This window comes from Hypomesus nipponensis, chromosome 18, assembly GCF_054491055.1.
Source record: "Hypomesus nipponensis isolate SF chromosome 18, ASM5449105v1, whole genome shotgun sequence".
NCBI classification, from domain to species: Eukaryota; Metazoa; Chordata; class Actinopteri; order Osmeriformes; family Osmeridae; genus Hypomesus; species Hypomesus nipponensis.
In genome coordinates this window covers 4,709,135-4,735,419 of record NC_140378.1, presented here as the reverse complement: position 1 = coordinate 4,735,419, position 26,285 = coordinate 4,709,135, and the positions used below count along the sequence as shown (strand labels likewise).

Below are 26,285 nucleotides of genomic sequence, written 5' to 3'. Positions count from 1 at the left end.
TTACTGTAATTACCACGAAATCAGTGTTTTAAGATTTTTTGTGAGCTATGATTTAAGACGTCTTTCAATGTGACACCTTGACCAAATCTGGTATAAACACATCCCCCGAAAGTCGTTCCACTGGGGACGTGTTAACACTTCTTCCTCAAACCAGGTCAGACTGAGCAGGGCAGAGCACCGCTCCAGAGGAACATCTGAGCAGGATCCTGACGCCCCGTCACCGACTGAGATGCTGTGAAACAGGAGAACCTGTCATGGCTGTGGGTCGCTGCAACCACCGACACATCCCATAGCAGCAGCAGCAGTTCAATAGCAGTTCAGCTGTTTCTGGGATCCATATTTTCAGCCCCAATGGTCAATGTCCACTGCCCTGGGCCCTGCACTATTCACAACCCCACACACATCATGTACATTAATTCCGCTGTTGTGGCCGCACAGTGCGGATCTAGGTCATGCAGTAATTGCCACTTCTTCTTTTTTTTTCCATCTCTTTTTTTTTTTTTTTTTGCCAACGCTTTTAATAATGGCAACATCCTGTCCTACACAATCTGACCTTGACGTCTTTCAGGTGATTTCCAGCGAGCGCATGTGTGCATGTGTGTGTAGGCGTGCGTGCACATGGGTTGTGTGTGTGTGGGTTGTTAACATGGGGTAGGTATAATGAGACACGCGGTGAAAGAGAATAAGCCGCTGTCTATACTTAGTGTTTGCCTGCAGCTATGTGCTCATGAAAGAGAGAGAGAGAGAGTGTGCAGGGGGTGGATGTGGGTGTGCAGGCAGAGCGAGAGAAGGAGGATGACAGAGAAGGGAGGGGAGAGGAGGAGAGGAGCCGGCAGGGGGGGGGGGGGCTTTGTGACGCACGCTGATCCACTCTGCCGCGCGGCCATTGGCTGCGGCCGCTGCCAGTCGCGGTGACAGCGGAGGGAGAAAGGGAGAGGGCGAGAGAGGGAGAGAGGTGCACAGACAACGCTGGGGGAGCAGATTATGAAGCGGAGTTCAGCAGAGGCAGTCTCTCCTGCATTGTCTCGATGGCTGCACACGCATTCCTCCTCCTCCTCCTCCTGTCCCTCACCCTGCTGTCTGCACTCAGCCAGCCAGCGCTCTCCTTCGATCAAGTGCCTGACATCCTCGATAGAAGGTAGTGCGTCCCATTGTGTGAATGTCTATGCGTGTGTGGTGGTGGTGGTGGTGGGGGGGGGGAGATGGTGGTGGGGGGGGGGGGGCGAGAGGCAAGCAGAGATGCTGATGTGTCATGAGGGTCTTTTCTCTCTTTCTTTCTCTCTCTTTCTCTTTCTCTTTCTCTCTCTCGATCCCTCTCTTCCCATTTGTATTCATCGCGATATGTGCGGACATCATCTGAGGCTTCACCTGTCTTTGCTGGGGATTTTGTTTACAGCTGGACGGGGTCTAGATTTGTCCCCTAAGGTGGCATGTGTCAGATATTGGTCATCGATTTTGGGGCTGTTGTTGCTGTACAGTGGTGTCGGTCTGACAGGAAAGAGGTAAATAAGGCCAGGACAATGGGCCTGCGAGAGAGGGACCGAACCTCGCAGTCTGGGAGCAGGTAAACAAGGATGGGACTGTGAGGAGAGGAGGAAAGAGGAGGAGAGAGGAGGAGAGGAGGAGAGAGGAGAGAGGAGGAGAGGAGGAGAGAGGAGGAGAGGAGGAGAGAGGAGGAGAGGAGGAGAGGAGGAGAGAGGAGGAGAGGAGGCCAGGCAATGCCGATTGTCTTTCGGGGTTTTGTTTATTGATGCAGTCGGAGAGAGGGGAGGGAATTCTAGCCAGCCCTGGGCTGCATCATGCACATGCGATCCTGCAGGTCAAATCGAAATGAAATATTCAGCTGGCAAACCAGGTACATCAGCCCAGCGATGGCACAGAGGAGAGAGACAGAGTTTGTCTGGAGATGGAAAGTGCGTGCAAGATGTATCACTCAAACTGTGGATTTTGATTGACCAAGGGCATTACAGTGCTAACTTGAAGCAGTTGATTCAATTCATTTCAGTTGGACTGCAAAACGTACTTAGAAAAGTACCTAGAATATTCTTGTGTTCATTGTGTGGGATGTTGCTGATAGTTATAAAACAAAACAACATGACAGACACTCCAGCCTACCATTCAGTAACACTCTACATTCCGACATGTTCTATGCACGCATGCCTTGGAGATGCTTGTGGAGGCGTCTGTGTATGTACACAAAGCTAAAAAGTTCATTCAGGAATTCTAGGGCTGAGATTTCTGATGATATACAATGGGTTTTCTTCAGTTTTTCTATTTTTAGTACTTTTGATCACAATTCAATTCCCTAGTCCGTGGACAGATATGTGGCCTGCCTTTGCTTTCTCACAATTCACACTTGGTCAAGAAGAGCAGAAGACATCTCAAATGGTCACATCGACTCACTGTCCAAATGCATTTGCTGTCACGTTTATGCAATAAACAGTCCAACAACTCCAACTCAGCAAGATGAAAATGCCTTTACAAAGAACGGGCTCTCATTTCTGATGTCTCCCTTCCTGGGGTAGTACACCCAAGAAAAGGTCAAATGGTTGCCTCACAGTCAGGAAGAGGCATAGAGCTAGCTTGGCTACAGTCATTAGACTGGCGCTGTGGGATGGTGGCCACAGCCACAGTGACTGATGTAGGTTTGTGATGTAGAGTTGTGGTAGGATGTTTATTCAACATGACCATACCATGAGAAAGAGACATGACTGTGTGTCATATACAGAGTGACTAAAATCTTCTATGAACGCAGGGAAGCAGATGGAGGAGCGCGTGAATGAGGCAGACGGAGATCCCTGAGAGGTTTTAACACCTCTAAGGTTAACCTGGAGTCACGCCTCGGGCATTAAAGCCCATGTTTACCTCTCGGTAAACACTTTAGACTTAATCAGAGAACTGATCGACTCTATTATTGGACGCACACACGCACAAAGAATAAGACATCTTGGCATAGATAAGGATTTCGGTTTCCTGTGTCTACCTCGGATTTGAGGGAGAGAATCTGGAGAGGGTGTGTCCCTGTGTAAGATCAAGCAGAATGAGGCAGAGAAGGCTTGTTTACAGTTTGGTGTGCATCACACCTTGCTTAGTGGTGCACAGCAGAGCACTGCGCTGTGTGTGTGTGTGCCATATACTGCATGCACGTAGGGACGAGAGTATGTGTGTGTGTGTGTGAACGCGGCTCTGTTTAGGAGATTGCTTGTACATTGTTGTGTTCGTGTCCTGTGCCACTGTGGTGCGTGGGTGTGTGTGTGTTTTCCCAATCAAGTTGGTGTGCGAGTTTCTTTGTTTTGTTTCCCTGTGTGTGTGTCTCCTGTACATCTCTGTGTGTGCGCCTCTGTGCGTGAGCGAGAGAGAGAGACAGAGAGAGAGAGACAGTGAGACAGAGAGACAGAGAGAGAGAGAGAGAGAGAGAGAGAGAGAGAGAGAGAGAGAGAGAGAGAGAGAGAGGTGAGCCAGGGAGTGGCTCGGGCATGGCTGTGATGATATAAAGGGCTGTTCAGCACCGAGGCACCGTGTGACAGGCTGAGCCAATGACAGGGTTGCAGCAGCCCCGGGTTGCTGACCTCGCTAAACTGGCACAGGAACAAACGGCTGGGCTTAGTTAGCATGCACACACACTCACATGCGCACACACACGCACAAAGATACAAGGCATTTTTCTCTAGCTTATCCCAGCCAGCTGAGGTCTCGGGTTGGGCATGTAGGTGTGTTGTGGTATTGTCCGTTGCGTTGCAGTTTCAGTTTATTTCGGATGTTGCGACAAAGTTTTGGAGGAGCCTAGGGGTTGAAGATTCATTGTGAGAATTGACAATGCTTTAAGATTATGTACAAACAGCATTTTTGATGATGAGGTATTACGATAGTGGACCTACATTTATCTACGTATACGGTTTAGGTTTGGCATGCATCCATGGTTTGTATGTAAGTATTTAAGCTGTAGAAGTATGCTTGGCTGGTTACAAACCTTGTTTTGGATGCACGGATTGCCCAACCAACCAACGGGGTTCTACCCTATTCCTTCCCCAGCCTCCCACGTTCCACAGTATTTATGAGTCATAAACTGTCAATGCATTTCACATTCCTTAAAACATGCCACAGGTTCACTTAGTTAACGACGCTGGGCTAATTTAACATATTGTATTTGGTGTCAATCACTGTTGTAGTGGTCGGATGTTTAGGGACTTGCATTCATAAATATGCATAAGGCTTGTAAATCAAACATGCCGTTCGGACGTCGAGTTTTATTGAAGGTCTGTGTTGTTATACGTCAGTTAATTTCATGTTTGGTGTCTGGGCGGAGGGACAGGTGCAGGTGATAAGTCATACGTGCCAAGCTGCCTTCTTACCCATTACTGCCAGCTGCCAGACTCTGAGAACGCACACACACACACACGTGCATGCTGTACACACACACTCTTGTTAGCGGTCTCACTCAAAGTTCACATCACATCATCCGTGGTATCACTTGGTCATACTAACCCTAACCCTAACCCAGATTATCTCACGGTCATCAAAGTGTCTGGCCGTCCTCTGGTTTGGGAGGATTTACCCAGTACTTGTAATTTGATTTAAAGTGAGGACACAGCAGCTTATTTGCCAGCGTCATTCCAGTGACCTGGTCCTAAGTCAGAATCAAAGCCATTGAGCGGGCAAGAATGAATTACCGGAAGTTTCCCTCCATGATGCAGTTATCACAGAGAGAGTCGGCATGACTGGGTCAAAAGGGGTCAGCACGGCCTCCTCAAGTTTGAGTCTAGTGTGGGTGATGTAAGTAGACATGATAGCACCACCAGATTTTATTCATGCTCATTGTATGAGTTTATACTCTCCAAAGCTGGTTACGGTAATGTCAGAAAGCTGTTTTTCGGGAGCACCATTTTAGTGGCCCTCCAGAGCGTGAGGAAACGACACTGGAAAGTCTACTACTGCAAAGTTTTGCATGTGCAACTTTGAAGGACCTTTTTGGTCCAGGTACAACTACAAACGGAGGTTCACGTATTGTAACAATCTAGCTAGAAGAGACTGATCAATTGAAAGTTCTATCAGTACACAACATTTTTTTTCTCTTAGACTTAGAGTCTGATAGTACAAATAGTCTTTTTAATATGCATTTTGACTTTACTTAGTAATGTGTACAATTTACATTGCAATAATGTTCTAAACTTATACAGTTGATTTTATTTGTCTTTTATCATTATTTTACGTTTCTGAAAAAGACATCCAGCATGTGCCAGGGGAACACCCCAAGCCCATTAGAAAGAGTGACACTTTTGTTTGTAATTTTGCTTAAAGTTTGGGGTTCGTGGCAACGGGGCCACATCGGATCGCCCAATGGGAATCTGACCTTGCTTGGACTGTTGCTTCCTGATTTCTGACGGAATAAAACTGGATTAAAGGGACAAAAGACAAAGGTCACATAAAGCAGAAAGGACATGCTCAGGCCAATTGTTTAACAAGTAATTAATCAATTCCAGTAATGACAGCCCCTATCTCAACTTCAACTATCCTGTAATTCATGACCTTACAGTGATGTCTAATCCCTGTCAATACTTTAGCTTCTCTTTCTTCAAGTGTGACTTCCTAATCCTAATCTTTAAACAGGTGGCCTGGCACTGGTTTACTTAGAATGACCCAGGTGTCTACCAGAGATAACCGCCCCAGACAGGCTGGCTTAGGAAACGCTGGCAACACCTTGCTTGGTCCCTCATAGCAACAACCCTTGTCTACCACCAACTGCCTCTCTGACAATAGAATGCTTGTAAAATACAGTAAAATTCAGTGGCAGTTGATAGCAAACTGACAGATGGAGAGTCTAAGTGGAAAAAAGTAATTGAGACTCGTCTCAGACTCATGATCAATTGACTTCCTTCATGACTTGGACTTGGATATGTCAGATGAAACCCATTTGAAGTACGCATGTTAATTTGTTACTGTACTGCAACACAATCGTGACAGCCCCTGAACATCTTTTCTGTCTTTAACCCTGTCCTGAAACAATGAATGGAATAATTTGGACTGAATTAACTTACTGATTTCATAACTTCTTCTGCAATCTGCCAATGCAATACCACAGGTATTTTTAACTTAATAACACTGAGGTAAAATATAACATTAAAGACTATGGTACTGGAGACAGGATTGGAGACCAAAGACATGAACAAAGGACTGAGACTTGATTTGATCCCAAAAAATTGAGATTTTACTTGTTCTTGCAGAGATAGTGACTTGCGAACATTTTTGCCAGCTGAGGCTAACTGCTACTGAGGCTTCCTGTGAGACACACAGTGGTTTTATGTGTTGCTGTGAAGTTCCTGAATAACTTTAAGACCTGCAAGTTTCCCCAAATGACTACCTTTAAAATAATATCCCAAAACATGTGCCATTGTTGTCCGCAAAATGTCCATGGAACATCATTAGTATTGCTAGTTGTTTGCTGGTCAGTTGTTTGCTGGTAACCTTAACAAGGTTATGTGGGATTAGCATTACTTCCCACACCCACACAACCAGTGTTCCAGTTGAGTCCAATTACACTTGTCAGGTTAGAGTATTTCTGAAGCCTATTGCGGTGCAGCATTGGCGCCTATTTAAACCACCAGAAACAAAACACTGCTACGGAAGCCGACCATGACATGGCCAATAACGGGTTCAAATTCAGGCCACGGAAGTCAGGTTTCAGTCCAAGTCATACGCATACTTATACTGTGTGTATGTGTAAGTGAATGTGTGTGTGTGTGTGCGTAGTCTCATGGTAAGTCCATTGCCACGGCATTATGTCTGATTACACAGTTAAAGGGATCTGTCTAGAATTAGACACCAGGGGTCCGGAAGTCATGAGGCCCACACCGGCCTTCCAAGGGCCAGGGCCAGGGCCAGGGCCAGGGCCAGGGCCAGGGCCAGGGCCAGGGCCAGGGCCAGGGCCAGGGCCAGGGCCAGGGCCAGGGCCAGGGCCAGGGCCAGGGCCAGGGCCAGGGCCAGGGCCAGGGCCCTGACTGACCAACTCGTGACCAACTCGGCCCAGACTGACCAACTCGTTAACATAAGGAAAGCTAATGGATATCTGTCCTTTGTGAATGTCAATCAGACATCCTGGTAGGACTGTATTGAGTCCACAGCATCTGAATCAAAACATGAGCTTTGGAGGCACTTGCATTTGTACATACTGATATCAATAGCAGCAGTGAGGGACATGTGGTTTGGGAGGACAGTGCATGTTTAGTGCTTCAGAGCAATTCGAGCAAACTCCCATGCCTTTGCATTGCTAACATGCTGATATGAGGCAAACAGCAGCGTCTCAGTTGGGGTGGACACAAACACAGTCTGGATGAATGGATGTGTGCAGTGGGAAACATGGTGGGAATGCTACTGTCCAAGATGGCTTGTATAAGAATGAACAATCATCGTCCCCCAGCCAACACAGTTGTACTTTCTAAATCGGGATTCTGTGCAATGGGACTCAATATTGGATGCCTGGATAATGTTCTTAATATTTTTCTTTTTGTATTTATTGTGTGAGAGTGTATATGAAAGTGAGTGTTGTTTTAGAGGCTGCACGAGTAGGTTTCACTGTTTGGTTTTACTGCACAATGACAAATAAAGTCTAATCTAATCTAACCTAACCCTTCGACATGTTTGCTCTTGTTTCTACAGCTCAGAAGTCCCTCATCAGTCAGTGAGAATCAGAACAAGTAAGTCACAACACTTTAAAGTGACAAGAGACCTGATTTAATCAAAACTGTCATGTTAATGCTAATACTGTACAACAGCTGGGGTAGCAGCCCCTGCATGTCCACATCCATATACACGTCTTTAATTGCTACACTGTAACATCTTGGCACTGTTCTTGCTTAGGAAATGTTGTTTAAAACCAGGATTCATGTGTGTTTCAGATCCAGATGGACTGGGTTTGGAAAGTGAAGAAGTTGTTTTGTCCCCTGAAGAGGAAAACCCACTGAGGAGAATACTACAGGTAGAAACCGCCCTGTACCCCTCTCCCTCCTTCCCTGTACCCTCCTTCCCTGTACCCTCCCTCCCTCCCTCCCTCCCTCCCTCCCTCCCTCCCTCCCTCCCTCCCTCCCTCCCTCCCTCCCTCCCTCCCTCCCTCCCTCCCTCCCTCCCTCCCTCCCTCCCTCCCTCCCTCCCTCCCTCCCTCCCTCCCTCCCTCCCTCCCTCCCTCCCTGTACCCCCTCTCCCTCCCTCCCTCCCTCCCTCCCTGTACTACCTCCTCTATGTCTCTTTCTCTTCCTCCTTTCCACTATTCTCTTTTCCTCCTTTCCACCATTCTCTCTTCCTCCTTTCACACTCGACAACACACAGCACAGCTTGTGGTCCCTTGTTCAACAAAAATGTCTCACATTCTAATGTCACATCTCTGCCAATGCTATAGTGTTTCCTTTCCTGTTTGTGACACTGGAAGTGTTTGTTGGATCACAGGCACAAAGCCTGTGAGCTGGTCATCTAAGAATGTGAGGCTGTAACCAGCCAGCGATGCTTCAGCTCTTTGAGGGGCATCACAGTCATGGCCTCATAGTTAGTACAACAGCTCCCTCTAGAGGACAATATATGTGTAAAGCAATACTCTCTACCTATCGCTGAGGAGTTCTGACTGTGCTCCGACAGAAAGTCGCAAAGAGGCAATTTTTCTTTGGGTAACCCATGTCTCTTTTTCTCAATCCCCCCCTTCTCCGGGCCCTCCCTGGCCCTCTCTCTTCCACTGTATCCCTCCACCTCTGGTCCTCCTTCCACATTTGGGTCCCTCCTTCCCTCCCTAACCCCCACCGCCCGCATGTCCTTCCAGCCTTACGGATGGCATCACCAAGGCCAGGACCTGAGCAAGCGGAAGCTCCTCCAGTCCCTCAGCTCCGGGCCCTACTCCCCCCTGAGCGTGGTCTACAATGGCAACACCTGCATCCTGTTTAAGGCCAAGCGGCTGGCCATTCGCTACAAGAACCACACCTTCGTGGACCTGACGGAGAAGACCTTCGGGCCCGGCGCCCCTGTAGACACCAAGGGCTCCATCTGCACCAAGGAAAAGGCAACGTAAGGCACCGTTCTCTTCTCTACCAGACCGAGGGGCACGCAAAAAAGGGACACAGTCAAATCAAACTCACCCCATAGAAATGGATTTGAGTTACTTTTCATTGGAACCAGGCTTGACGATGAAAGCAGAAAAGTAGACTCCTGTGATGTTGCAGAACTGAACCAAAATTATAGATGACAGTAATTGGGGAGGGTTAGTTGGACGGGTCCTTTGGTGTCATTGCAGCTTGTGGGACAGGGCAAATTAGGTGCAACAGGAACTGAACTGGGACCATATTTTGTGATTGTAACTGGCTGCTTAAACAGCACTTTGGTGAATTCTTCTCAGAACAGAATGTGAGGCGCGTTTGTTACTCGGCAGGCAAACTCTGATGGTTGTTTGTTTTGGCAAACAGGCTCTCCCTGAGGTTTGGAGATGTGGAGGACCTACGGGGGCTCGTCATCCGGTACTTGTTTTTCCTCCCTCCTTACTCTCTTCATGGCTCTCCCCGTCAAAATCTTGGTCTTATCTCACAGTTTTACATCTGCTTCTTTGAACTTTATAATTGTTTTACTTAGCCAGATGAAATACTGTATGTGTAGACAATCTTTGAACGTCAGTTTCTCGTAACATAGCATTAAAAACACAATGGAACAGTACTATCCACAATAATACACAATATACAATATGCTCAATATAATGTATGTAGTATATATATTCAAATATAGTGATCAAGTCCTCATGAAAGAAGTTCATGCTATAGTACAAAGTAATGATCCTCTGAACAGGATCACCAGTTGGGAAACATTCCCTAGATGGTGACGTTCAGCAGACATGAATCATGAATAAGCCTGTCCTCCGACGCAGACTCCAGATGTCCAACACCTTCTACGAGTCGGCGGGTCAGAACTGGTTCACCCTCGACAGCGTCCACATCCATTACAACTGGACCCAGGAGGCCACGTTCAACGCCAGCGAAGTGTATGCCCCCGCCACCTCGTCCTACCACTGCCAGCACGTCAGCAGCCTGCACAAGTACGACACCCTGCTGATGCCCAGCTCGCACGGCGACACGTCCGCAAACTGGCACATCACATTCACCGACTTCCAGGTAGGAGAGGATGGTGGTTGTGGTTGCTTGTCTAACAGTACTGTCTGGGTGTGTGTGTGTGTTTGTTTGTTTGTTTGTCTGTTTGGTTGGGTGGTGGTTGGGTAGGAGGTCTTCTTGTCCGTTTGTCTATCTGTCTGTCCACCTACTTCTTTTCCATCTATACATGGAAATAAGAATGTACCTAGCCCCCCCTCGACTTACCCCTGTCACTTCCTCTTTACCTCTCTCCTCCCCGCCGCAGATCCAGGCCTTCAACGTGCAGTCCGACAAGTTCGCCTCGGCCACCGACTGCGCCACTTTCCTGACGCCAGCCATCCTCATGGGCCTGGTGACCTCCCTGATCCTGCTGCTGGTCCTGGCCTACGCCCTACACATGGTGGTGCACCTCAAACACATCGACCGCTACGAGGAACACAAAGCCACGGTCTACTTCCCCCGGAGCCCGGAGGCCGAGTTGCCGGACAAGAACAGCCTCTGAGCTAAGGTGGGAGGACGTGAGAGAGGGCAAGGGGCGAGGAGGGAGAGGAGGGAGAGGAGAAGAGGACGAGGGGAGAGAGAGAGAGAGTGCACATGGGTGAGAGTGGAGAGATGCATCCTGCAGTTTCAGAACGCCTTATCGTGCTTCATGTTTAGCAGGAATTACAGTTTGCCTCCATAGAAGATCAACATATCGAGAGAAAACAAAACAACAACCCATAAATGTCTTATTTGTTTGCACCATCGAAACTGTGCTTGGATCCTTATTTCATACTTCTGTCAACATGCATCAAAGCACGTGACTTTCCGCTTCTGTTAAAGGCCACTGGATTTTACACCCTCTCTCTTGCTCTCGTTCTCTCTCAGAGGAACCCTTGGGGTCTAAGGTCAATGTCAGGGGCCCTGAAGGACTATAGTGTCTACAGATGTTCACCCCAACCAGTGTGTTGCATCACAGGCTTAATCCCACCAACCTTCGTCACATATTGACCTTACATAATCAGGTTTACCATAGTGTACTTTCCTCCACAAGAGCAAAATCATCCATATGAGCAGATTGCGTAGCTGAAAAAGCCTTACATGCTACATGCTATCTCAAGTTGATTTCCGGAGGCAAGTCTTATCCGTGTGACTATTGAGAGATGAGGAAGTGGGACGTTTCTACTCAAAAGATACGTCTGGAATTACACACAAACGTTTGACGAGTCATGGCATAAAAATGCTTTTTGGGGGGGAAACACCCTGGGTTCTGACACCTGGCTGGGGGGAATAGTATCTGCTACTGTGCTTCCAGAGCCTTTTGGTTCTCCCACCTCGCCCTACATACTGCACCCACGGCCGGACTGTGAAATGGCCTTTAAAGGACTGTCCAGACCAGGGGGTCTACTGATTATGGTAGCACAACACTGGTTAGCACAACACTAACTCTCAGCTGAATGAATGGAACTATGCTGCACAAGACTACCCTTCTGAGAGGGTGAAGGAAAGGATGCAGATGTCTGGATTGACTGGAGTGGATGGACATCGAAGGTGATGGATCTGCCAACCACTTTGATGGTTTTTTTGACTGCCAAACTGAAGCTAAACGAGTAGCCATACAGCATGGTACCAGGCTGGGGTGATGGGTAAGGAGTACGTGTTACCGCAGTGTATAGAACAAAAACATCATTTACATTTTTTTTATAAACAGTGTAATCGAAAACTTTAACTATTAGGTACAGGACGTCTATTCTAATCCTCATAACCAGAAGGATATACATCACTGTAGATACTAAAGGTCTATATATGATCATAGTCGTTTACTATCTTTAGATATCGCACAATTACTAAACATAGGATTGGTGGAAATGTTGATGATGCATTCGTTTTTTTTTTACAGTAGTACCATGTTACATTGTCTGTCAATTTGTTTTAAATTGGGCCTGACATGAACTTTAAGAAATTGTCAAGTCAAATTTGAACCGTTTTCACAGTTAAAGAGCCAGAATATATTTGTTCCACCAAATATTCATTTATTCTACTACCCCATGCTAAACAAAGGTACAGGCACTTTTTAAGTCATTTTATTTGAGAAACTTGGAGAAATTTACAACAGCCTCATCAGACCATTGAAGATATGTTGGTATCTGGAAATACTTCAACCTTCTTTCGGAAACGTAAATCTCACTGTACAGTTCATGCAGTGATGAAAAAGCTTGCTGTTCTAAGATGTTGTCACTCCACTGGAGCGATCGACGCACCTCTGTTCCATTTAGTGCATTTGTAAAACAAGGGTGCAGTTATCTGACCCAGATGCCTGCATCTTTTTCTTAACGTGTCACGGCTTTTGCTGTTGTAATTCATTTCTCAAACCCGAATGAAATTACCTAAAAGTGACAGTTCCCTTCTAGAGCATGGCATTGCAATAAAAACCTCCAGAGGGATTTGTTAAAAAACAGACATCTGGCCCTATCCTTTCACTAATGTAACCATACAGGGACGATACTTATGGAATGCCGTTCGTTCACAGGTACATATAGCGGCCATTATATACAACACACCAATCTAGCTGCAGTAACAACATCAGTAAACTCACTAATACAGATTAAAAACACTCAGCATGGCAGTGAATAGATATCTTACATTCGATATGGCAGTTCTGTCAATCTGTAGCAGTGTGAAATGTGTTGTTTGGTCATAAATGTATCCTGCAAATTATGAAATGAGTGGCAGTGGTTTTTCAATTGACCCACTGATGTAGTTTGAACAATAAATGATAATCAAAATAAAAACGTTTTATATTTTCTTTACTCTCAATTGGCCATATCTGGTCTTCAGGAGGAGAACTCGTCGTTTCCTGGAGGTCCAGAATCCCTGCCAGCGTAGCTGCGTCCTCGTCAGACGCAGCAGGCACCGTGTTATCTTGCTGAACACATGGTCTTTCCCCCGCATCCAAAACAGCCCCTCGCTGTGATGGTAGCCTTTCCATTTGACATGATATTTGCCGCAGGTTTCTTGCACTGATTGACACATGCATCCATGGTCACCAAAGATGATATTGTCCTCCATGGCAAACTCAATGTGCTCCTTGTGGTCATCCACCACCCAAACCTTCCCTGTGGCCGCAGCGGACACTTGGTGTGTGTTTTTGAGGTCGGCCTTGCACCGTTCACATCTCGTTGTCAGTGTTGACCTGCTGACCGTATCAAGAGGATGACCTTTTACACACAAGTAGCATGACAAGGCATTGTCATGTCCACAGTGACAATTTTCCCGACGACTTTTAAGATCTCATCTTCCAATGGTTGTGCACCTGTGTCTTCTACTATGTGGAAACTGATCGGTGTAATGGAGTTTAGTACCATCTTGCCTTCATAAAAGGGCAGGAGCTGCTGTGACAGGCTGCAATCCACGACCGTGCAGAACTACACTGGCCTATGGCCTATATACTAGAGGTTATTTTATGGACGCAGAAAAAAATATGGATCACAATATTATATATATAGCTGTCCAGAATGTTGAGAAATTGAAACATCTGCTGCAGAAAGACCCTGCACCACCGCATTTACACTAACCACTTGATAATCACAGGAATCAGTGGAGAAAAATGTGGTGGACTCCTGGATATGTATTTATGAAGATAATCTCTGGGGTTTAATGAGACCCATGAAAACAGGATAGATCATATGATTCTTGTCACGTGAATTTAACTAGTATCCCGCTACAGTCACACTTTGTACACGTTCATGTCACCAGAGATACAAACCAAAAGGATCAACTCTTGAAAAACTCTTGCGGGGAGGGTAAAGAAGGGTACGTGACAGCGAGGAGTGATGCAGTGAGGGAGGAGAGGGAAGAGAGAGAGTAGATGGGAAGACACGGAGATGGGTAAACCACGCCATTTGAATTCGAGGATTCGCTTGGAAAGATGGTCTGCATGGCGTTCGGTGTTACGATGGATGGACGGCAGGGTTGAAGTGGAAGAGGTGGAGCTCTCCTACAGAAAGAGAGAGAGAGGTGGACGTGGGGTTGAGGAGCCTTGAGGAGGAAGTCGTCTAGGTGTGTGGCCTCTCGCCACGGAGACGAGGCAGAGGGGCTTCCTGACGGGCTGTGGGTGTAGCATGTCACGTTGTATCATGTGTGATCCACCCACCGTCTCCTCACTCGAGGTTGAGACGTTTCTGTCCTTGGACAACTGCCACCGCTATTCACAGCTAACCGATCTTCTTGGTCTTGTTCTCTCCTGCCTGGGGTGGCTGCACCGGGAAAGTGGGCCCAGACTGGTCATGAGGGTGGTCTGTCTGACAGGATGTTTTCTGTGTGCACTGGATCGAGGCTGAGATTTGAAAATGTCGGCGTGGACGTGTTTCCTTGTGTGATGCAGGGCAGTATGACAATCTCAATCTGTTCAGTTATTTCACGAACCCATGCGAGCCGCGCTGCTGAACTGCTTTTCACCGCTTTTTCAAACCGTCTCACCGCTTTTTCAAACCGTCACACCGTCTCTCTATCAAACGTTCAGACCCACAGCTTCCTGTATGAGTTCACGTGCTGGCCTATGAATGCCCAGTTGAGATTCACTAAGACCAATAAGGCTAACCACTGGGACTGTTTTCCGATGTTATGCATCACAGACTGGATGGTTGACATTTTATTATTGATTCCATATCATTTATCCAGTGGAGGTTCATCCTGCTCTTTCACATACAAGCAGCACAAGCTTAGAAATGAGGGAGCCCAAACTCAAGAAGGTAGAGGTTCTGACTTTATTCCCAATGGCAGTAGGCTAATGTACAACTGAGGAGAGAACAGACATAGTGGCAGGTAATCACATCACTTAACTCAACAGGTGAAAGCAGTGTCCAATCTAACCAACCAATCCAAATGGCAAGATGGTTAAACTCCGCCCCTTCACTTGACAGTGTTTTTGAAGCATAATAAGACGTGTGTTGTACATGTCTGGCAACTGGGTTCTTTTGTTTCACTGATCATGGAAACTATCAGAAATCAGAAACTAGCATTGCATACAGGTTTTCAACATTAAACACGAGTCTTATCACTGGTGCAATCAGCATGGTGTAATCTACTTAAGACACAATCCTTAGCCTGAGTTATGACTTGTCTTTGAAAAAAAGGAAATATCTGAGCCAGAATTGTAGGTGATGTGGTTCTGTACTCATTCAAAAATAAATGTCTTCATGCACTAGCAAGTCAAGTTTCAGAAGTCACTAGCAGTTAAATTATTCTATAACAGTGTGACAGAATGTAATATAGTTTGATGCCTGGCCTAATACTTCAGAATATGAATTTAGTGAATACACTTACATTTGTAATATTTCACACCAGGAACAAAGTGTTTTGAAGAACACCAGTTCATTACTTTATACTTTATTTTCTCTGTTATGTTTTTTGATTCAAATGCTATATGTGGTTTTAATCTAATTGAACATCAATGAATTCAATTGAATGAGTGGGTTCTATGCAATTCATTAGCACAACTCACAAAATTCAGACAAAATAATGTGCTTCAAATATACTTAAAGGCAGGGTAGGTAAGTGTTGCAAACCTTTGTTTTGAGTTCTAAAGAATTCAACCCAAAATATCCCATCCCCTCCCTTCAAAGCCACTCCCCCAAAATACACGAACGTGCTGCCTAACTACAGCCGGGAGGTAGGTGGAAAGACAGACAAGTAGCCCATATAATTAATTAATACAATTTTACTGTTGAACCTTTAGATGTATTAGGTGCTATCAGGATTTGAAGTTTATTTCAGCAAATGTGACAAAAAGTGCATCACAACAACATTACCAGCCCTGCCTTTAATTGATCCAATTCAACTACAGAAACAACAATAGAAATGGTGGGCGTCAAGGTGGGTTGATTTCACAATGAATGACCCAAACATATTTACACAAACCCTCTTCTTGGCCCAGAAAATGCAGCATACGTAAAACTCCCACCTTGTTCAGACTACGGTAGTCATACCATCTCTATGATTACATAATTTAAAGTGAAGACAAAATATCCGAAGGACTTTGAGATGTTGAAATTACTATTTTTATGATGTCTTATTTGTCCCATTAAGCCACAACCTATTGTTTTAACATTTCTAACGGTCTAATTATTATGCAAAGCCAGAACTGCTTGATATGCAAACGCACACCTTGCATACAGTAATAAGCCTCTGTCCTATGAACTGTATGGCTTTCAGTAATGGATACAATAATGAATTTCCATCCTTAAAATGCAGCAATTTAAACACTAGAAAAACCTGTTCTACTGATCTCTCACAGTGTAATCATTCACAATCACTCTACTCATTCTCTGCAAACATATCCTGCCCTCACGTCTGGTGATCAATACAGAAATATTGCTATGGTTTTCATGATAGGGAAAAAGAACCAACCGGACTGTATCAAACCTGCACACTTGATATCTAGAGGTCAAGGGATCATCTCCACACATGCTGCATACTCTCTCACTGTCTGGAGCTCCAGAAGTCTCAGGCACAGACTGTCGGAGGACAAACATATCCTACTCTAAATCCAGGCAATGGTCTTCTTCTCATCCTCTTAGTCACATATTTTCTTGACACAGGATAGCCATGTGGTCTGCGAGACATTTGCTTGGGGTTTCCTGGGTCTTCATTCCTACATTGTTTTGTTGAGACAGTGTTTACCAGTGACAGGCAGGTTAAGAGCTTTCGCTCAAATAAATACATAGCTACAACCAGGTACGCATTTGAAATCTTTGTAGAGCAACCAACCTACTGAGCGACCTTTACTACAGGGCAAATAGTGCTGGGAGTTGACCTTTTTCCATTTTATAATTGTCAGTCAGAACCATTCCCCTTCTCATTGTCCCAAAGTGCAGACAGTTCTACTTCTATACCCCTCCTGTATGGACCATACAGGTACATGCATTCTTACAGTGGACAGTAATGGAGATGGATAAGTTGGCATTTGTCTGTGTGAACTTGGCCAAGCAAATGAGGTGACTGAGATGATATAATGACGGAGATTTTTGTTGGCTTACATATATGAAATGCAAGTCTTATTTCCAGTTTCACTGATGCCCAATTATTAAATGAGACATCAAGACCACATTCGCAACACGACGCTACCCATTAGTCCTGAGCTTAAGGAATGTGCAATACGGCCATGTTTCCCATGGTGCCACGGGACCACCAACAGTTAAACGGAGAACAGGATCCTGGGATATGTGATCCCAGGATGCATCACGTATGTGACACGTGATGATCAATTGCCTCAAACTAATTCAAGTTTAAGGTATGGTGAAATACTTGGTGTCATATATTTAGAACACGTCTATTTTGGAATATTTCTAAGTAGGTAGAGGTGGGGGAGGGGGTGTACTTTTGAGTATCTAAAGAGGTAAAACTGGTGCAAAGAGTACAAAGAATCTCATTGAATTTGTGATAACACTTTATTTGAATAGTCCATTTGTAGATGATCTACACATTACTATATGTTCAATCAACGATCGACAAATGTTAAATCACTATCAACTATACCTCACCTACACCCTAACCAATTAGGAAATTGACATAACCAACTGGAATTTAGTTTCTCATCAAGTTTGATCATCTACAGATGAAGTGTTACCAAATTTGTGCACAAGTTGTCTTGTATGTCTCCTATGTAATGCAAGATTCCCACCAAAAAAGTGACCACTTTTTACACACTTATGACAACATCTTACCCATGAAACCAACCACCTGCCCCGAGCAGTGTAGCCTCCCTTATGTTGTCTAGTCAAGGGCACTGGTCCATCTCATTTTACACCAGTGGTCCAGCCCTTTATGAGAAAGCCCAGTCAACATGCAGCGGTTCCAGAACTTCCGACCCATCTCCCGTCTCAGCTTTCTACCCTCTCTGAATCAAAACGAGAATTTTCCGTCAGGTTTCAGACTTCGTCCTTAGCATGGAGTCTGCAATCCTGTCAAGTGAACTACAGCTGTGACTCTGGGATGGGTGATGTTTTAATCATGCTGGATCTCAATGCTCAATGGGGGGTTGGCATCCTACTCAGAAGTACTTTTCTGACGAGAACAGGAAGTTCTCCTCTTCTTCTGTACTTTTATTTCTCGTTATGCTACCCATCAGGTCATTTTCTGGAAAAAGTTTTCCTATTACTGGGCTGATAATACACAAATGTACCTTCCATTGAGACAATGTCATCGAACTTGACAATCCCTCTTTGAATGCCTTAAGGACTTCAAGGATGATATATCTAACTTTCTCCGCACCTCTAAGTCTTCAAGATCTACAGACCATATATTTTGCCAACTGCCTTCTGCTTGAGGCCTTTCCCTGCATTACTGACACATTCCATCTCAAGACTCTTCTCCATGGCCATGTCTGTCATGTCTTTCCATGTGTTTATGATCCAGAGGCCATTTTCTGTTTACAGTAGAATCTTGCAAGATATAGCACACATACAAAACACACATACTCAGATTCAGCTTCTTTATATATCATTTTTCATGTGGAAATGCTACAGTTACCAACAAAACAAACTTCAAGTCAAGGCAGAACAGGAAGGGGCAGTCAGGGATGGAGCAGGTAGGTTATTTGACCCCTTATCAGACAGACCCATGCTACATCTGTAGTGTGCTGACCATGGGAGTCAACATTTCAATTGTTATACTGCCTGTAGTGGAGATCTCTACAGAATCTGATCCTGGAATGCCGTAATGCATTTTTGTTTTGTTTTGCTGTGGTTTGTGTACAGTGCTCTTTTGTGCATTTGTCTGTTGTGGAGAGGTGTGTACACCTTCTCCAAAGTGCATACTTGTTCCCTTAAGTAAAGGAAACTCCAGTAGCTTCAGGGGTTGTTACTGTTTACTTCTGGGGTACATGTGTACCCCATTCTGCCTGAGTGACTAATGAGGAAATACATAACAGCCACCCTTAGCTATAAAGGGCCATAAGGTGCAAAGGTTTCTTAAACTTCATCGATAGCAAGACTGCACACGGTCATATTCAAGTGTTTATGTATGTATTTGAGAGAGCGAGATAGAGGTAAGGGTGTGAGGAGAGACATGCTATGCAATGGATTATATACTAGGCAATGGATAATGCGTTGCCATGGTGATGAACGTAGGGTTGGTCGACATTGTAAAAGGAGCGACAGTTGGGTTTTCTTTCAACACTATTTCAATTTTAGGAATATTGACCGAACCAACTGGCAACGTATAGACCCTTATACGAACCCACTTCCTCCATGGCTGTGTATTTCTGAGGGGGGTATATGTGTTGGGAGCAGGAAGTGGTAAAGGGTCAGTAAGTTCAGGCTCGTTGTGACATGACAAAACAGAGTTCTACAGCTCAGTCTCTTAGGTGCAACAACAATCCAATGAGAAAGAAAGAGAGAATCACTTTCCTCCTACTTGGTAGCATCCACAGCATCCTGAGGAGTGCCGAGTGGAGCACCCCATCCCGCTCCGTCCACCTGCGCACATTAACTGACACGGAAAAGTGCAAGTCCTGTTCAAACTCCACTCACCCCGAACACGCGCTAAACACTGCCCTCTTACAGGTAGTGGCAGTTTGGAAGACGTTCTTTCCCCTTCTTTTATCACTTCATGTTCCTCTTCTCCTTTTTCACCGTCCTCAGTCTGGATTGTGCACTGTTTTGATCTGGAGAGAGTGCTTCTCAGTCTTGGTTTTGGGTTGTTTTTTTGTTCTGTTATGTGTTCTCCTTTATTCTATGTGTGTGTGTCTGTCTATGTCAGGGCGTGTGTGTGTTTTGTCTCCTTTGGTGTGTGTGTGGCAGGGTTGGGGTGTGCAACGGCTCTGTGCGTCAATTATCCGCACCCCAACGCTCCCGCTAAAACAACACACTCTGCCTTCGACCCCTTCCCGTGGCTGAGAGAGAGAGAGAGAAACAGAGAGACAGAGATGACTAAATAATTCACAGGAAATACATTCACAACAGCACCTTTTGCTCATTAGTCACTCTGAAAATCCAACCAAAATCAAATTCAAATCAAACTCAAACCAATAGCGGGTGTTTTAACTATTTCCTCATTATATTAACTGCAATAATTACTTACCGGCACCTTATCAGACAGAAATAACTCAGAACTCATCATGTCCAAGGTCATTGTTAAAAACCCATGCAAAATGTAGAAAACACACAGCATCACTCCTCACAAAGACTTACAAGTCTACTAGAGGGGTTACATCTCCCTCTGCAGGAACCTAAACAGAACTGAACATAAACATGAAACAATTTCACTGTCCTCTGTTTACTGAGTCCTGTCATACATGTCCCAAAATGTCTCCTGAATGTCCTTTCACCCACCAGGGAATTACAAACACCCAGTGGCTTCGGAGGAGGAGAAGAAAGCAAAAGTGAGGACAGTGCGTGAGAACATACACGGCAACAAGGATGGGAGGGGCAGCGACATCTCCGGAAGGGACATGAAAGTGAAATGGAATAATACAAGACAAGGTGAGAGAAGGAGAGAACGAAACACGTGGAACTGAAGCAAAACTAACTGAGTGAGTGAGGGGGTGTGTGTACGTGGACAAACATTGATCGAGTTCAGGATGGAAGCTGAAAACTTCAAGGGGGAAAAACAACGAGGCAGACACGAGGCAGGAGTGCCAGAGACAGAGGGAAGGGAGAGAGAGGAGAGGCTATCGACTGCAGATTGAAAGAGAGGAGCGTATTTACCAGAATGGTAGGGGCCACTCAGCCAGTAGAAGGGGAGGACGGGGCATGACTCTGTGCCCTGGGATTGGATCCTTCTCTCTGGAAGTACTGCGAGGGGGCGGAGCCTAGCTTAAGAGCCCCTGCTTTAGGGCGGAGGGCAGTTTGGTGTTGTGGGGGTGGAGGTGTTTTCAGGGGTTGGGGGGGGGCACACAAAGTAAGAAAGGATTGAGGCAGAAGAGGACAGGGAACGAGAGAGATAGGGAGAGTGGTTGGGGTGAGGGAGAAAGTCAGAGAGAGAAAGCCATGTACAGAGAAACGGACAGTAAGACAGACTGAAGCCCTGACTGGACTCTACAGAGGCAGACGTCGATGTGTAGCTTGGTTCACACTAGCCTCTACACATGCTTCCTCACTAAGTACTCGTTAAGCCTGTAAAATCCACAGCATTTAGCCTAGAAAGTAGGGCACAGTGGTGTACATTGGCTGGCATTACTTGTTAATGTTTATAAACAAACACAAATGCACAACTATTCACTAAATGGATTTTATTGACCTACAGTAGGTATCAGATTTTATCACAAAACAGTTCAGAGTCAAGCACACTTAGAGAAGTCAAAAAGCAACAGCTATTGTGATTATTTAAATTAACCACATTCAGGTGTTACTACACTGCCAGTAGAAATACTGGGGTTACTGTATTCAAAGTCAAGATCTGGTTATGGAACTTTCCAGACTTCACTTCCATGACTGAAGGGTGGTACTGGCTACACATTGCAGTTCCAGTAGCCTTACCCCTGTTGACAACTCATGGACTTGCTTATGTGAACACAAACTCTCACGCCAACTACAGTTAGTCAGAGTAACCCAGGGGTGTGTGAGAAGCAGACACAGTTCAGTGAAAGGACACACACTTAAAAGGACGAGTGCTTGACGAGACTACACAGAGGCAGAAGAGATACAGGAAGCGAGATGAAAGAGGTGGCAACTGACAATACTGCAGAAGAAGAGTCGGAAAATGGAGAGTGACCGTGAGCACACCCTTCACCCTTCAGGGACTGTTTTTCTTCGCTTGGTTCTCTATTCTGAACCCCAAAGAAGAAGAAACAAAACATCGACATATTCTACCCCTACACAGCCGCCTAGCGCTCACTAACCCCAGCATGGCTCACCTGTCTCGGTGAAGCCTGAACCCCTCTTTCCTGGATCTCTTTGGAGATGGATGTCCTTCACTGCGAAAATGGACGAAGCTGAAAAAGAAATGAAGAAGTCAATCTCCTGCAGTATACCAATTCAGGATGCTACAGAACAATCTCTTCTTGAAAGCAAGAAACCACGATCAACCATAGTCATTTCTATGGTCTGATATCTATATTGCTCTGTTTGAGTCATAGGTCATTAGTTTCTCTGGGTCTGCAGTTGGACATCATTGATATACATGAAAGTGCAGTTACTATAGTGTTTTCCTACACGTTGGGTCACCCTGAAGCCAAGCACTCTATGAATCCAAGGAATAGAGTTCCCAGAGTTACATAATGGATATACTCAGACGTACATTGTGTGGTCACATTGGGCTTTTAGCCGATGCGGGCCCTTGCTAAAGATTTGTCTTTGGGAGACAGAGTAAAGAATTACAGGCTAATGTGCTTACAGTAAAAAAAAAGGTTAAAATATGTAAGCAGCAGAGCACCCACTTTAGGAGACAGATCCACCAAATAATAAGAATTCTTTCATCTAGCAGACGCTTTTATGGAAAGTTTCAGCAGTAAAAGGGGGTCTAAACCTGCAGTAAAGCACTCTAAACACAGAGCTATACCCACCCTAAACCTGAAAATGCATAACAAGAATACAAGAGTATTATGTTCAGTGTAAACAACTTGAAACATCCCACTAAACGAAGGCTTGGGCAGCATGCTTGCAGGATACTGAAAACGTGCACTAAAGAGAGTATACAATGTTTCAGAGAAACCCAGTCCCAACCTGTTGAAACCCAAGAAAACCAAAAGAAGACAAGGTTTTTATCTGCGGTCCAATAACTGTTTTGTGTACAGCAGAGAGTACGCAGAGACTTCTTTGTGAAGGGTGTGGCAAATATATTTTTCCTAAGCCCACAACAAAGTATACCAAGGAGTTGACACAGGGGACCAAGGACTTTTAATTAAACAAGACAGGATAACACAAACCCCTGTTTTATGTAACTTTCCAGTTCAGGAAAACAATTTTCCCGCTACCATGCGCTGATGTGTAGGCAGACCAAGCACAACAAAAGCTACTGTGGTTTCGTCCTGGGAAAGAAGTTTACTCCCAATCAGGGAACCTGAATTCAACCCCCGATAAATTGAAACAAACTAAAAAAAGAATCCCAGTAGCAGGGTGAACTAAAGCTTTAAGGTACATGGTGGGGTGTTGTTGCTATGGTTAAATCGAGATGAAGTCTGTGGTGATGGTGGATGTGGGGAGTGAGGTGGATCAACTCACTGTCAGCCAGTGTTTGAACCTGCTCCCCCAGACTCTTGAAGTAGGGGTGTCGGAGCGCGTCCTCTGCCGTCACACGCTTCTTCGCTTCAAACTGTAGGAATGGAGACAGAGAGGGAGGTGAGCAGATATTCCATCGAGATCTGGAAGGTTGGACGCCTTCGATTGGTTCTTTACCTGAAGTAGCAAGGAGAGCAGGTCATGGCCGTCACTGTCTATCCTGTGAGAGAATACGAGTGAATCAGGCGTGTTAGCGTGGCTGTTTAACACAAAAGGAAATGTTACTCCGAGTTCGGAATTGCGTTCATTGGAGTTTACGTGACAGAGACCTAGACCTACAGAGCTGGTCATAGCATGAAAATCGGACATAGCTGGTGGAACTGTTTCACGGCTATTGGATTGTATGGCCAAATTAGATTTTTACATCCAACGTACAATTTGAATTTCTACGATACATCATTGGATGGAGTGGCTTGCCCAATGTCTGGTGTAACATGAGGAATTCAGTTGTTGTAGCTGCAGTGTGTATGTAGCGAGGAATTCAGTTGTTGTAGCTGCAGTGTGTGTGTAGCAGGCTCGCTGCAGTCAGAGCTTCAAAGCTTAACATGTCACAGGATAACCACAGGCCCGTAGTAGCAGGCAGACAAATGCTCCAAGCAAATCAGACATCAAAACGCAGAAGGCACTCCGCGACCAAACGTGCATTAGCATGCACGCTTGTGCCTCACGATACAATACAACTCTCACACACAGACCTGGGTGCGTGGTTGACGAGAGGCTCTGCACGATACCGAGGGAATTTGTGGGTCTTAAACTCTTCACTGGTCGTGATGCCAGGCCAGGTTTCCTCTGTAGGTGTACCTGAGAGAGGGAAACTATGCTTGCTCAAAGGAACTAGAACATCTGCAGACATGTGTTGCATTTATGATATGAATATAGCTACAAGCATCCCAATTATGATTATCTTCACACCCAACTATTGAAGACCGAAAATAGAGAAAATGAAAAACATATTTTTGACACATCAAGCGCACTCCGCTCCCTAAACCACATCGGATTCCTCAAGGGAAGAAAAGAAGGAGAACTAACAGAGAAAGAAATGCACGCCGGAGAGAGACAGAGAGACAGACAGATATATAAAGAGAGTGAGAAACAGAGAGAGACAGAAGTTAATGAAAAATGATTCCGCTTCTACACGCACACACACCAAAAGGGATGAAATCTTACCTAGTATGCGGAATATGAGATGCAGTTCATCCTCCACCGTGGAGCCAGGGAAGAGAGGTCTTCCTGTGATCATCTCATAGAATATGCAGCCCACACCCCTACACAAACCACACAGTCAGTGTGTGTCAGAATCCAAAAATCTCAACGATTTGGTATTATCTTTCTTTCTCGGGCGCAACAAATTTGCTTTTCATCTTGAGTAGGGGACAAACACGCAGTAGGCCAGTGACAGAAGCAGTAGACAAAACTCTGCACCTTATCTGACTCACATACAGGGGAAGCTCTCATAGGCTTTGAACATGCTTGTGTTTGTTGGGTGAAGAACAACATATAGGACTAATACAAGTATCAAAGCTGTATGCTGGAAAACTTTGTTAATGAGTTGGTACAAGTCATAGGTGCTCCTTTACATTTTCTGTATTTTAAACATATATATAACACCGTTTTTTTGCTGTGCTTTGTATTTAAATCATTAAAATGCCGTAGTTGGATTGAAGCACAATAGCCTAATCATCTACTCTGCCACGCTTATGGAGACAGCTTGGCACAGGACATGGGGTCCGGCACAAGATCGCTGACAAGTTCAACTTTGAATCCACGAAACCCATGGAAAAGAGGACAACGTGCAGAGTGGGAGGTGTAGGACTTGTCCCCTGGTGAGAGGGAGGATGAGAGAGTACAACCGTGCCTTCAGGGATAGGAGAGAGAGAAAGAGAGAGAGAGAGAGGGGGAGAGAGAGAGAGAGAGAGAGAGAGAGAGAGAGAGAGAGAGAGAGAGAGAGAGAGAGAGGGAGAGAGCGAGAGAGCGAGAGAGAGAGAGAGAGAGAGAGAGAGAGAGAGAGAGAGAGAAAGAGAGAGAGAGAGAGAGAGAGAGAAAGAGAGAGTGAGAGAAGGGAGTGCCTCTGTAGAGTATGTGTGTATATTTAGATACTAGAGCACTTTGAAAGACAAGAGATGAAAGCCACAGAGCCAGGGGCCTTGAGAGAAGCACATTAGTCAAGACTAAGAGAGGTCTGAGGGAATGGGATTGTATGTGCACCCACCACATGTCAATGGGTGTAGAGTACTCTGTTGAGCCCAGCAGGACATCGGGGGGGCGGTACCATAGAGTCACCACCTCATTGGAGTAGGTCTTAGTGGGGACAGACTTGGCCCGGGCCAGACCTGGGTCAAACACACCACACAAACAATTTGGACATTAACACGGTTTGAACATGTATTCTACTGGCTGAATTATGTTTTTTTTTTCATGTGAACTGGCATACACGTCAACACAAAAAAGGACGTTATTAAGTGAAAGTTGGCCCTTAACCATAATAAACATGACAATTAAAATAATTCATGAAATAATGTAGATTATTCAATGACACATTGAGGTATGTAAGTGTATACAATATGTGGTACATGTGCAGTATGTTATTAGTATCGGTGGACATAAAGCACATCATTTCATATCTAATAACCAAGCAGTAGCGCAGACTATTAAGATCCTGCAAGGAACATGCATACTGTAACTGCGGGAACCAGGCCCAGAGTCTCAGTCTCAGGCAGGTCTGTGATCCTCCCCTGTCATCCCTGCCAGATTCGACACAGCCCAAGAGCTCTCCATCACTACTGACTGCTGCATCTCTGTGGCAGCCTCTCGCTCGGCAAGGAACCTGGGCATCGTCCTCGATGACGACCCGGATTTCCGAGAAACACTTTGGTCGCGCCACTCAGACCCGCCACAACTCTCGTTGCAACATGAAGAGGATGTGTCTGTTTCGGACAGAGTTCTCCACGCAACTGCTCATCCTGGGCACAGTTCTCTCCCG

General features: G+C 45.4%; 2 protein-coding genes across 3 annotated transcripts in view; one reads left to right on the top strand and one right to left on the bottom strand.

The window, feature by feature from the left end:
- The first annotated feature begins 1,028 nt into the window (after nt 1–1,028).
- atp6ap1lb (ATPase H+ transporting accessory protein 1 like b) lies at nt 1,029–10,611 on the top strand. Its single transcript, XM_084680966.1, has 7 exons — nt 1,029–1,138; nt 7,654–7,691; nt 7,893–7,972; nt 8,801–9,042; nt 9,438–9,488; nt 9,890–10,133; nt 10,375–10,611. The coding sequence occupies exons 1-7, from the start codon at nt 1,029–1,031 to the stop codon at nt 10,609–10,611; spliced, it is 1,002 nt and encodes a 333-aa protein (XP_084537092.1).
- Nucleotides 10,612–14,840: 4,229 nt separating this feature from the next.
- Nucleotides 14,841–26,285, bottom strand: part of LOC146251625 (cyclin-dependent kinase 17-like) — a 38,313-nt gene continuing 26,868 nt past the window's right edge. The window contains exons 10-16 of one of the 2 annotated variants that reach the window (XM_084679730.1): nt 25,515–25,635; nt 24,473–24,570; nt 24,001–24,106; nt 23,423–23,465; nt 23,249–23,339; nt 21,943–22,020; nt 14,841–19,980 (exon numbers count right to left, since the gene is read on the bottom strand). In XM_084679730.1, coding sequence (XP_084535856.1) covers nt 19,943–19,980; nt 21,943–22,020; nt 23,249–23,339; nt 23,423–23,465; nt 24,001–24,106; nt 24,473–24,570; nt 25,515–25,635 — 575 coding nt within the window. In that variant the 3' untranslated portion in view covers nt 14,841–19,942. Of the gene's footprint in view, nt 19,981–20,019; nt 20,917–21,942; nt 22,021–23,248; nt 23,340–23,422; nt 23,466–24,000; nt 24,107–24,472; nt 24,571–25,514; nt 25,636–26,285 lie in introns of those variants that run through there. The other variant, XM_084679731.1, reaches the window with a different exon arrangement.